A 13,611-nucleotide genomic window follows, 5' to 3' on the forward strand; every position below is an offset into this window, starting at 1 on the left:
TTGGAGCAAATTCTCACGTGACAAGTGCCCCAAAGTGTGGAGTTTTGCTCTCAAGTCCATGACATACTGAATTTCCTTTTTACTGGGGCTTGGACCTTCCTCCCAGCTTTCTTTAACTAGGTCCAGTACCCCGCGCGGCTTCCTGCCGAACAACAGTTCAAATGGAGAAAATCCTGTTGAGGCCTGAGGAACCTCCCGCACTGCAAATAACAGGGGATCCAACCATTTATGCCAATTTGGTTTGTCCTCGTGTACGAACTTCCGGATCATGGATTTCAAGGTTCTATTCAACCGCTCTACCAGCCCATCTGTCTGCGGGTGGTAAACGCTGGTCTGAATAGATTTGATCCCCAATAATCCGTACAGCTCCTTTAACGTGCGTGACATAAAGGACGTGCCCTGGTCAGTTAGAATCTCTTTCGGGATTCCAACTCGGGAGATAACTTGAAATAGTGCCTGCGCGACACTCTTTGCAGAGATGGAGCGCAGTGGCACTGCTTCGGGATAGCGCGTTGCATAATCCACCAGGACTAGTGCAAAGCGATATCCCTGGGTGCTCGGGTGAAATGGTCCGACGAGGTCCATGCCAATTCGCTCAAACGGGACCTCTATGAGTGGTAATGGCCGCAAAGGTGCTCTAGGGGTGGCCGCGGGGTTGACTAGTTGACAGTCCGGGCAGGCCGCGCACCAGCGGCGCACGTCTGCCCGAATGCCTGGCCAATAGAACCGGACCATTATCCGATTGAGTGTTTTATCATAACCCATGTGACCGGCCATCGGGTTAAAATGCGCCGCCTGGAAAATCATTTCCCGACGGCTTTTTGGCACCAACAATTGGGTGATTTCCTCCCCTGTCTGAGTGTCACGACTCACTCTGTATAACCTGTCCCTAATCAGTGCAAAGTGAGGGAAATCCCGCGCTGTCCCCGGGCGAACCCGCTGCCCATCAATTGAAATCACTTGGTCCCAGGTCGCGCGCAGAGTGTCATCTCGAGACTGCTCGAGTGGAAAATCATCCATGGGGCGCCATTGGGGAACCGGGGAAACCTCCTGCGAAGCCCCCGCCGGCTCCCCTTCCCCCTCCCCCCGGCAGCATCGGATAATCTTGCGTCGCCGATGAGAACAGCGCGGACACTCCCTTTTCCTACCGGTCATGAACGCACCCCTGCGCACTGCTTTATTAACCCGTTAAATCCCGCCCAATTTGTTCCCAAGATTAAGGGGTGCGCCAGGCGCGAATTTACAGCCACCTTAACACTATGTTTTTCCTCTTTAAAAAAAATGTCCACCGGCACGATAGGGTACTCGTGAATATCCCCATGCACACATTTAACCCGCACCCGTGTAGCTTTTCTCAACGCCCCGGGTCGAACCAGGTTTTGGTGAATCATGGACTGCTCGCAGCCCGAATCCACCATCGCCCGGTGTATACTCCCTTGTATCCTTACCGGTACATAGTATGTCTCTCCTGGCCCGGGGGAGGGTGCTGGAGGGTCGCCAACCCGGATCACCTGCCCCACTTCCATCGCTGGACACTCCCGCTGCAGGTGTCCTAGCCGCCCATACCTCCAGCACACCTGCCCCGGCATTCGAGGCGCCGTTTGCGGGGGAAACGCAGTGTCCGCAGCGGCCTGGCCCTGAGGAGGAGAAAGCAGACTTGGGTTGCGTCGTGGCCGTGCCCACGGCTGGGCTCCTTCTGCTGGCAGCGCCCGCATCCTGCGCGGCGCCGGGACTGGCCGCTCCGCTCCTCCTGCAGCCTTCTCCTCCTTCCCCTTCTCCTAGTGTACGGCCAGGTGGTCCTCCGCCAAGGCTACCGCCGCTGCTACGCCTTGTGGCCGATGGTAGCGGACCCACGCTGACGTCCGCGCCGGGATTGCCTCCAGGAATTGTTCCAGGATGATCTGCTCGATCACCTCCTCTATTCCTCCGGGTTGTAGCCATCTGGTCGCCGCGTCTCTCAACTGTTGGCCCAGGGCGAAAGGCCGCTCCTCCTGTCCGAGTCTCATGGTCCGGAACCGGCGTCTGTGGTCCTCTTTGGACCCTCCTGTCCGGTCCAACACTGCCCTCCTCATGTCCCGGTAGCTCACGCGGGACGCTGGTGGCAGGCTGAGCGCCGCTCGCTGCGCCTCTCCCACCAGTAACGGTAGCAGCTGCACCGCCCACTCTTCCTCCGGCCATGCGCATGCCTTCGCTGTTGCCTCAAACATGTCCATGAAACTTTGCGCGTCTTCTGTCTCTGCCATCCTGTGCATCCCCACCGTCGTCAATGCCGGCCTCGCTGCTGGGGTTGTCCCCGCTCCGGACCTTTCCGTGAGCGCTCGCAGGATCTGGCTCTGCTCTGCAATTTGGGCCTGCATCGCCTCATTCTGCCGGTGGTTCGCCGTCGACACCTCCGGCAGGAGCTGTCCCAGCGCCTCTATGGGGCTTGGTGACGACATCGCAGCCTTTCTTCTTTACGTTGGGTGCCAGATGTGGAGGTCGTTCCCTACACGTTCCCCTGATATCACGCCAGGAGTCAGTTGTGCCGTTTCACCAAGCCTTTAATCACCATGTGTTTCAATTTATCTTTTCAGTACAATCTTTTCAGAAGTGTGTCTCTCTCTCCTCCCCTCTCCTCCGCTGGCCGCTCACTGTTAAAGACAACAGATGATCAGATTAACACGTACCACCTGCGAAATCTAATCACCTGCCAGCTGCGTCTCGCCGTCCCGCACACATAGTCGACGGCGCTCCGCCCTCAACACCATCGACTGAGGCGGTGACCTTTTGCTCCTGCAGTGCGCTAATCACAACCTCCCCCCACAACATCTATTCAGCAAATTCCTTTTATCTTTTTTTAGCCGTTGAAGGACTTACCGGACTGATGAAAAGTATTTCAATTGGTGCATTTTGGTGTCTGCAGATGTTTTTTTAATGTAGTTTGTTTTTTAAATTTTATTTAACAAATAAATTAGTTAGTATAACAGTCCTCTTACATGAAAAGACGTCTTTCATTCTGCATTTTCTTGCATTTGAGTAATCCCAGACGCACTAATGCGCTGGTGATGCGATCTACAGCCTCGCGTACAGAATTAAGTGTCAGTGTATATGCACACTGACACTTCTGTTGATTGTGGTTCGGTTTCATAATACACCTTACGGTGCAACCTAGACACATCATCAGTGATTCTCCCGGGGTCATAGGGTGTTTCGGGTCTTAATCAAACACCCTCTCCTGGGCGACCCAGCCGAGGGTGATCAGTCCCTCGACTTGTGTCCAGGTAGCGCTCCACGCCACGCGTCCCCCCTCCGACGGTCTGCCCCGGGGTTGCGCCGGTGGTGCTTGGAGGTTCCAGGCACTGTGGGGAATGTCCGGGCCTGGGTCCTCCTCCGTCTCATCAGGGCCGTACAAGGTACTGGCCCTGTGCGTTGCACCACGGGTTTCCTCAGGCAGCCTATCTTGATCTTATGTGTCTTCATGGTTTTTCGCAGCGTTATATGGGTGCTCCCTTGCAGGAGCTGCAGCTTGGGATGCTACCCCTCTCTGCCCCGGTTTCCGTCTTTCCGGGCTGTCAACTGTCTCTCCAGTTGTCACCACTCTTTCGAGGTTGCCATCCAGCCTCTTCCTGGAAGTCAATGGCGATGCCATACTGGATCGGTTTCATAATACACCTTACGGTGCAACCTGGACACATCATCAGTGATTCTCCCGGGGTCATAGGGTGTTTCGGGTCTTAATCAAACACCCTCTCCCGGGTGACCCAGCCGAGGGTGATCAGTCCCTCGACTTGTGTCCAGGTAGCGCTCCACGCCACGCGTCCCCCCTCCGACGGTCTGCCCCGGGGTTGCGCCGGTGGTGCTTGGAGGTTCCAGGCACTGTGGGGAATGTCCGGGCCTGGGTCCTCCTCCGTCTCATCAGGGCCGTACAAGGTACTGGCCCTGTGCGTTGCACCACGGGTTTCCTCAGGCAGCCTATCTTGATCTTATGTGTCTTCATGGTTTTTCGCAGCGTTATATGGGTGCTCCCTTGCAGGAGCTGCAGCTTGGGATGCTACCCCTCTCTGCCCCGGTTTCCGTCTTTCCGGGCTGTCAACTGTCTCTCCAGTTGTCACCACTCTTTCGAGGTTGCCATCCAGCCTCTTCCTGGAAGTCAATGGCGATGCCATACTGGATCGGTTTCATAATACACCTTACGGTGCAACCTGGACACATCATCAGTGATTCTCCCGGGGTCATAGGGTGTTTCGGGTCTTAATCAAACACCCTCTCCCGGGTGACCCAGCCGAGGGTGATCAGTCCCTCGACTTGTGTCCAGGTAGCGCTCCACGCCACGCGTCCCCCCTCCGACGGTCTGCCCCGGGGTTGCGCCGGTGGTGCTTGGAGGTTCCAGGCACTGTGGGGAATGTCCGGGCCTGGGTCCTCCTCCGTCTCATCAGGGCCGTACAAAGTGTTACAAAAAATGTGTTACAGATTATAGATGTGTGCTTCTGGTTCAAGTTCAACCCACCGCATGATAACATGAATGTGCAGAACATGGTGGTCTCTGTGGTAAATTTCCATGTATGCACGCAAAATCCTCATTTAAATAATGCGGTCTGCACCACTTTTCAATTGCACGTGCATTGTAAGTAGATCACACGAAACACGCCCACTCGCAGTACATGCTATTTTATTTTTTGTACACGCTGTTTAGCGCGTGGTATTTGAATCTTAGTAAATCATACTCCTAGTGGTCAAAATAACGAATCGAGTTACGGGCATGATGAAGTAAGTTGAAGGATGCTGACACATTTGTTACTGGATACTTTTAATAAGCGACTATAATTATTTGATACTAGTTTATATTGACCCGTGTGGTGTTTTAGACTCCAATATTGTTTAATTAAGGTCATTTATTACGTATGACTAGCTTATGTGCTATTGTGTGCTTAGCTGTTGTGTAGTTGCGAGCTCCTAGTAGCCTATATCCTACCATATTTATCTTTTGTTAATGACTTGGCTAAAATACAATTATTGGGAAACATTTACATGTTGGCTTAAGAAACGCGCTGCAGGACTGCTTCTATCGGAGCTTAGTATCATCCGATACTTGTTTTTTTTTGCTAATGTCAGACTGATATTTGATATAAATATCTGATCGGGACAGCCCAAATATGTACCATGTATGAATACATGAGTATGAGTGACAATCAACCCCAAAGACAATGTGACGATCAAACTTAACTACAATTTCTTGCTAGCTTTAAGGCTAACAACCGTGCACCAACTAGAAAGATAGCTAGTAACTATATAAACTAGGGTTGTACGGTATACTGGTATTAGTATAGTACCGCAATACTAATAAATCATTTTCGTTACTATACTGTTTCTGAAACATCCCGGTCCCGCACCCCCCTGCTCCCACGTCCATGTCACGTCTTGACATTGCTGGTTTACGAGCAGAGGAGCATGTTCGGCAGCACACAGTCACAGAGTACTTACAAGTAGTCAGAAAAGGGAGAACGGACGCATTTTGCCTTAAAAACTAACGATAAAGGTGAAGTTATAACACTGAAACGCCCTCAGGAAGAGGTGCTTTAAGTCATGGCTAGCTAGCTAGCGGCTAATGTCCAGCCGCCATCTGCAATGTTTTAGCGACTTCTAAATCCCTAATCCTGGTCTCCATGGCGACAAATAAAGTATGTTTCTTACAAGTATCATCCCTGCAGAACGAGGAATAGCTAAACATGCTTCACTACACACCGTAGCTCACCGACATCAAAATGTAAACAAACGGCATTGGTGGATCTACACCTAACATCCACTGTAATGATACCAAGTACAGGAGCGTATCTAGTCGATACTACTATGATTACGTCAATATTTTTTGGCATCACATCTTCTTTCTTTTAAAAAAAAATTATATTATGTTTATAAACTCAGGAAATATGTCCCTGGACACATGAGGACTTTGAATAAGACCAATGTATGATCCTGTAACAACTTGGTATCGGATTGATACCCAAATTTGTTGTATCATCCAAAACTAATGTAAGTATCAAACAACAGAAGAATAAGTGATTATTGCATTTTAACCGAAGTGTAGACAGAACATGTTAAAAGAGAAAGTAAGCAGATATTAACAGTAAATGAACAAGTAGATTAATAATTCATTTTCTACCACTTGTCCTTAATAATTTTGACAAAATAATAGAATGATAAATGATACAATATGTTACTGCATATGTCAGCAGACTAATTAGGAGCCTTTGTTTACTTACTACTAAAAGACAAGTTGTCTGGTATGTTCACTATTTTATTTAAGGACTTAACTGCTATAAGAAACATATGTTTAATGTACCCTAAGATTTTTTGTTAAAATAAAGCCATTAATACAATTTTTTGTGGGCCCCTTTATTTAGAAAATTACCGAAAAGTATCGAAATAATTTTAGTACCGGTACCAAAATATTGGAATCATCACAACACTAATATAAACTATAGCTTTCCCTTCAGACTTTTTAAGGATAACAATTGTTTTGTAAAAAAAAAAATACAAAAAACTGTGTAAAAGGCTCGAAGACAAATACTGAGAAGGTAAATATGGTAATACAAAGGGATATGAGATTAGTTGGTTCTTTGACGCATTTCGTACCTTGAAATTAATAAAAAAATTAAATAACTTGGTGCTCAGCCTCTTGAAAACAACACAATTTTAACATGTTCTGTATATAACATGCCTCCACCCGGACTCTTAACCTGGGAGAGGTGGAGCTGGGAAGATGTCAGTGGTGATGGACAAACTGTTGACTTTGGATGCTGATGATTTTGTGTCATTGTCGTTTTGTCACTGTTTAGTTTTAGGAAGTTTAAGTGAACCAGATTTTTTATTTCAGATTCTCAGAAGTTAAGGTAGCAAGGAGTTAGGTTTGTCGGAAAAATCAAGGTAGGTGGAAATAGATGTTGAATCTGCAGAAGATAATGTGGGTGATGAAAAGAAGGGGCCCCGGGACAGAGCCCTGCATGGGACGGGGCCCAACTGTAGTGACAGTGAAGCGGTCAGGCTTAAATGATTTACTCTATAATCGCAATTGGGTTGTTTGTTGTACTCAAACTATTACTAACTGATTTATTTTCTTGACAGGAGTTTGTTAATGGTATGTTTACAAACAACAAGGAGGTCTGGATTGGACTGAATGATCAGGGTGTGGAGGGCCAGTGGAAGTGGGTGGATGGGACCACTCTGACCACATCGTAAGTGACAGAACAAACATTTTGCATGTCCTTATTTTGCCGTGTTACCATGAATCACCGGAGATACAACATACGCCTTATGTAGTGTTTTCTTTGCCTTGCAGGTATTGGGCTGATAGCCAGCCCAACAGTTACAATGGAGACCAAGACTGTGTGGAGTTTTGGCACCGCTCATCAGGAAAGGCCGAATGGAACGATGAAAAATGTAGCTCACAGAGAAACTGGGTGTGTGAGAAGTAGTCCATATATTTACAATTTGAGTGAACCATTTGTAAAGCTTATATCTGAAGAGTACAGGTGGTCCTCGGTCTACGAAAAATTCCGTTCCTACGTCATGTGACATAAGTTGAATTTTGGAATATGCCAGAACGCACAATTTAAATAAAAAAGCGCAGACTCAGGCCATATTTCCCAATATAACGTTTTGAAAAATTGTTTTAATCATGAATCCAGTTGGTGATTCGGATCAACCCAAAAACTCGATGACTTGTTCCTTATTTCACTTATATGACATCACATCAAGAGGCAGGGATATATCAAGTTATCTGGAGACTAGAGGCCTTTTATCGTGGCCCATTGGCCACGCTAACATCAGTAACAAGTCAGAATGTAAATGCTTCGCTTTCTCGCAAATGATAGCCACGGAAATGCTAACTAGTGATTCAAACAAGCAAATTACAAAACCAGGGAAGTCGGCACGTTGTGTAAATCGTAAATAAAAACAGAATACCATGATTTGCAAATCCTTTTCCTCTTATAATCAATTGAATATACTGCAAAGACAAGATATTTAATGTTCAAACTGAGAAACATTTTTTTTTTTTCAAATAATCATTAACCTAGAATTTAATGGCAGCAACACGTTGCAAAAAAGTTGGCACAGGGGTATTTTTACCACTGTGTTACATGGCCTTTCCTTTTAACAACACTCAGTAAACGTTTGGGAACTGAGGAGACCGGTTTTTGAAGCTTTTAAGGTGGAATTCTTTCCCATTCTTGCTTGATGTACAGCTTAAGTTGTTCAACAGTCCGGGGTCTCTGTTGTGGTATTTTACGCTTCATAATGCGCCTCACATTTTCAATGGAAGACAGGTCTGGACTACAGGCAGGCCAGTCTAGTAACCGCACTCTTTTACTATGAAGCCATGCTGTTGTAACAAGTGGCTTGGCATTGTCTTGCTGAAATAAGCAGGGGCGTCCATGATAACGTTGCTTGGATGGCAACATATGTTGCTCCAAAACCTGTATGTACCTTTCAGCATCAATGGTGCCTTCACAGATGTGTAAGTCACCCATGTCTTGGGCACTAATACATCCCATACCATCACAGATGCCAACTTTTGAACTTTGCGCCTATAACAATCCGGATGGTTATTTTCCTCTTTGGTCCAGAGGACACGACGTCCACAGTTTCCAAAAACAATTTCAAATGTGGACTCGTCAGACCACAGAACACTTTTCCACTTTGCATCAGTCCATCTTAGATGAGCTCGGGCCCAGCGAAGCCGGCCGTGTTTCTGGGTGTTGTTGATAAATGGCTTTCGCTTTGCATAGTAGAGTTAAAACGTGCACTTATTTGGAACATCCCACAGGTGAAAAGGCTAATTGGGAACAAGTGGGTGCCATGATTGGGTATTAAAGCAGTCATTCACAAACAAGAATGGGGCGAGGGTCACCACTTTGTGAACAAATGTGTGAGCACATTGTCGAACAGTTTAAGAACAACATTTCTCAACGAGCTATTGCAAAAAATTTAGGGATTTCACCATCTACGGTCCGTAATATCATCAAAAGGTTCAGAGAATCTGGAGAAATCGCTGCACGTAAGCGATGATATTACGGACCTTTAATACCTCAGGCGGTACTGCATCAAAAAGGATCACTTTAGAAATCTACTGTCAGTAACCACAGTTCATCGCTACATCTGTGTCCCTAAATTCTTTGCAATAGCTCGTTGAGAAATGTTGATTTTAAACTGTTTAGATAGGATATGGACAGCAAGTAGTGGACATAGAGAGTGAGAGAGAGAGAGAGAGAGAGAGAGAGAGAGAGAGAGAGAGAGAGAGAGAGAGAGAGAGAGAGAGAGAGATCAGAAGGCATAAGAAAAAGTAACAATCTACAATGTTTAACAGTCAGAAAGTCGTCTAGTAAATGATGAGTTCATGAAGGCCAGGTGAGTCCTTATGGTCCATTTCAGCTGTAAATAACAATGTATAAATAATGAATGTCAGTTTTTCTAACACGGCAAGAACATAAATGCATCCCATTTAGCATTAGCATTCGGTTCATTTGGGTTGAGACAAATAACTACACAAATGGCGTATCACTGACTACTTCTAACTGCATGCCCCGTTACAAAGTAAATAGTAATATTTCATGTGATTTACCTTTGTTCCACTCGTCCTTCATTTCACATTTCTCTTCAAACTACAAGGTCAGAGTTCCAGACAGCAGCTCGCCCTGCAGTTGTTGAGTCTGGCTGAATACTTCATATTTCTCTGTAAATGCTTTTAAAAGAGTATGTCCACATCTTGTAGCTTTGCGTATTGAAATTAGGTTTGTAAAAATTCATAAAAAACATTAAACTGCGACCTAGTTCAAAGGCTACGGCTGAGTAAAAATACCGCAAGATAGTTCCACAAACATGGAATTTTGTAAAAGGAGGACCACCTGCAGTTGTTTTGGCTCGCTCAAAAAGAAACCGTTGCATTTTTTATTTGAGATTTTTTTAGATGTACCAACCAGAAAAAAACTCAAACAACGGGGATAACATTAATCGTCTACAATCTTATTTACAAATAATATTGAATTTTGTTTCACTGCAGTACATTTTGAGTTAAATTCTCCTGCTTCAGCTTCTTACCTCAATCTTTGTTAATCATGGATGTATAACAATGACTTAATTTTTGAATTAAAACAAAGAAAAGGGATTCCTATTCATTGAATGATATAGTATGTTTGTATGCTTTTTATTGTCATTGCACAAGTACAACAACGTTTTATTTTCACCACAAACCCGTTCAAAATTAGACAAACATTGTACGGGAACACAACAGGTACAGTGATGGGTTGCCACCTAAGGCGACCCGTAAAATGTGGGAGAAAGGCAGACACTGGGGGAGGATGAGTAAAAAAAAATGTTAATCTCAGACTGGGCTCCTAGGGGGAGGGATAACAAAAACCTGATCGCCTAGCAGGGGTGTCAAACTCATTTTAGCTCAGGAGCCACATGGTGGAAAATCTGTGCGCACGTGACCGGACTATTAAAATCATGGCATTAAAACTATAAAATAAACACAGCTTCAGGTTGTTTTCTTTGTTTTACTTTGGCCAAAAATAGAACAAACACATTCTGAAAATATTACAATAAAAATATAGAAAAAATACCTGCAGCGTTAAAGTTTAGATCCATGAAGGAAAGAAGAAAGTGAATGAATGTTTATAACTGAATACATTTGCATATGAATAAAAAAATGTTTTCTTTTGTATTATTTTTTTTTAATGAATTAAGTAACGTTTATGACAACCTTTTTCCAAAACACAATATAGAATGTGAGCTATTACAGGATAATGCATATATTTATCATTTGTTTTCAAAACGGTTACAAAAAAAATGGGACCCCAAAAATGTACTGTGGGATCCCATTTTTATGACTTGATGGGGTCCCTGGGACCCCATTTTGAAAATTCCTAGTGCCCATACTGATGGAGTATTAGTGCGTTCAAAACAGCAGCAGGCGGCTGTGGCCTGCGGGCCGATTCTATTACTAATAAAATATCATCCTGGTGGCTATAGATAATTAATTTGCAGGCCGGATCTGGCGCGCGGGCCTTGACTTTGACACATAGGGCCTAGGCGATATGCACATGTTGACCCAGAAACCACAATACTTGCAACAGGAGGGGACAGGCACCCGGCTCAAAGCTGCCAGTCACTTCGTTCGTCCGTCGTACCACCCGGGGAGAAGCGGTGGCAAAGGCATTGGGTGGGGTTGGGGGTATGTGTGCATATGTCGCCATGGTCCATGGTGTGTGGGTTAAGTCTGTAGGGCCCGAAGTCGCTATGCATGCGGTGGCGAAGGAACATAGTTCATCTTTCCAGGTGTTGTTGACAGGCAAGAAAATTGCACTGTCCTCGAGGGGACTTTTGACAGAACACCTTGCCACATCGCAGCCAGTAAAAACAATCAAGATTAGAATAGTTGTGTTTGAGTGAGCAAAAACACATTTCAACTTTTTAACTGTAATTGTATATTTTTGGTCCTTAAATTTATCCTGCACAAAATTCTGAGTGCCTGCATCCTCGAAACAGATGTGGCAGCTTTGGGGTACTTTGAATGGCTGCCAGCATCTTCCAATTTTTTGATACATCAAGGCAACTCTTACTCCAATCAGCAATGTCCTGTTATCATGGTTCCAAATAGGTAGATATCATCAATGTTCTCAATTGAAAAAGTCGCCAAGCATGCGGCACTCCTCTTCTCCCAAGAGTCAGTCGTGTGTCCAGCAACAAACCTTAAATCAGGACAGAGAGGTTCCCCTGAGCCCGAGATCTTGTCAATTTTGTTGAGAGGGAAGTTGATCAATTCCATTGTTTAGATTTTGGAGAGCAGTGCAAAAAGAAGCAACAAGAAAATTCAACTTGACAGGATGAGACAAAGAGGCAAGGGGGGCATACACGGAGAGGGGAGGGAGTGCGACCGCCTTTGCCAAGAGCCAACGGAGAAAAAGACAACAAATAAATACAAAAAATAAATCTGCATTAACATCTCATTACCACAACAATGATTAATAAATATTTTTGAAATACTAATAATAGTTAAGCTCCAAGGCACATTGGAAGAGAACACGCCTTGAAATCAGACCAGCACATAACGGAATGCAGACCTCCACCAAAAATGAATTTAGATTATTTTTATAGTCCTTCATCACTGGTGCCTCGAAGGGCTGCACATACCACAATGGCATAATGAGTGATCGGCTGCAATGGATGCCAAGTTGGCACAATTATTGAAAATTATTCATGACAATGTGAGAGTCGAGTCCATGAGGAGGCAAGCAGAGGATTGTAGAAGGTCTCCAACCAGGTCATAGAGGAGTAGTCCACACTGGGTCATGTCTTATCCTCTAGACTGGTATCTCTCCAGGGATTATCCATGGCATTCTGGCCAAAAAAGGCAAAAAAAGGAAGGCAGGTCAACTGGTGTAAAACTCTAACTCATTCATACTCTAAAGTTTATTTAGAGTATAAATGAGTTTAAGGTGCGACTTAAATGCTTCTACCAAATAATAAATAATGAAATATTTGCTAAATGTGTATTTATGTAGCATTTTAATAAATAAATAAATGATAAATGGGTTATACTTGTATAGCGCTGTTCTACCTTCAAGGTACTCAAAGCGCTTTGACAGTATTTCCACATTCACCCATTCACACACTGATGGAGGGAGCTGCCATGCAAGGCGCTACCAGCACCCATCAGGAGCAAGGGTGAAGTGTCTTGCCCAAGGACACAACGGACGTGACTAGGATGGTATGAATTATTTAAATATTTTATTAAGTAAGCATTGAATTATTTCACGTTTTGTTGGTTTTATGATTGAATAATTTCATGATTGAATTTACATTTATTTTGTTATTAATTTTAGAAACAAGTGTGTCAGTACTTAATACAGAGGTCTCAAACATGCGGCCCGCGGGCCAATTGCGGCTCGCGAGAAGTTATTGTGCGGCCCGCACCTCAATATGAACGTTTAATGTTAGTGCGGCCCGCGAGTTTTATATGAATGGCGCTTGACAGCGTTATGTGCGGAGCTGAAGCATTCTTGCCAACTCTCCCAATTTTCACCCATCAACATCACTGAGGACAACAATATCGATGGCACATTTTTCTCCATACAAACAATGTGCCTGCACAGTCACATGTTATATGGGGCTTCATCAGACACACGTAAGCAACTGCAATGCATACTTAGTCAACAATCACACAAGTTACACTGAGGGTGGCCGTACAAAAAAAACTTTATTAATGTTACAAATATGCGCCACAATGTGAACCCACACCAAACAAGAATGACAAACACATTTTGGGAGAACATCCACACCGTAACACAACATAAACACAACAGAACAAATACCCAGAATTCCTTGTAGCCCTAACTCTTCCGGGCTACAAGGAATCTACCAATCATGGTGTGGTATATGGCTCTCGAGGGACGAATATTGACGTCACTTGCGTGATGCAAGCAGAGAGACGTTTTGCTGCTTTTCCACGAGACCCGCACAGCGCTCTTCCTCCATCTCTCCCTCCCTCCCTCCCTCCCTCCCTCGCTCGCTCTCTTGCTCTCTCTCTCTCTTGCTCTCTCTCGCTGTAAACTCTACAGCGAGCCCCCCAACCCA

General features: G+C 45.1%; 1 protein-coding gene across 1 annotated transcript in view; it reads left to right on the plus strand.

The window, feature by feature from the left end:
* LOC133633934 (C-type lectin domain family 4 member G-like) overlaps nucleotides 1–9,319 on the plus strand; it is a 42,009-nt gene extending 32,690 nt beyond the window's left edge. Inside the window, exons 6-7 of the mRNA XM_062026764.1 lie at nucleotides 7,102–7,211; nucleotides 7,316–9,319. Coding sequence (XP_061882748.1) covers nucleotides 7,102–7,211; nucleotides 7,316–7,451 — 246 coding nt within the window. The 3' untranslated portion in view covers nucleotides 7,452–9,319. The remainder of the gene's footprint in view (nucleotides 1–7,101; nucleotides 7,212–7,315) is intronic.
* Nucleotides 9,320–13,611: the final 4,292 nt, after the last annotated feature.

The sequence above is a fragment of the Entelurus aequoreus genome, linkage group LG18, assembly GCF_033978785.1.
Source record: "Entelurus aequoreus isolate RoL-2023_Sb linkage group LG18, RoL_Eaeq_v1.1, whole genome shotgun sequence".
NCBI classification, from domain to species: Eukaryota; Metazoa; Chordata; class Actinopteri; order Syngnathiformes; family Syngnathidae; genus Entelurus; species Entelurus aequoreus.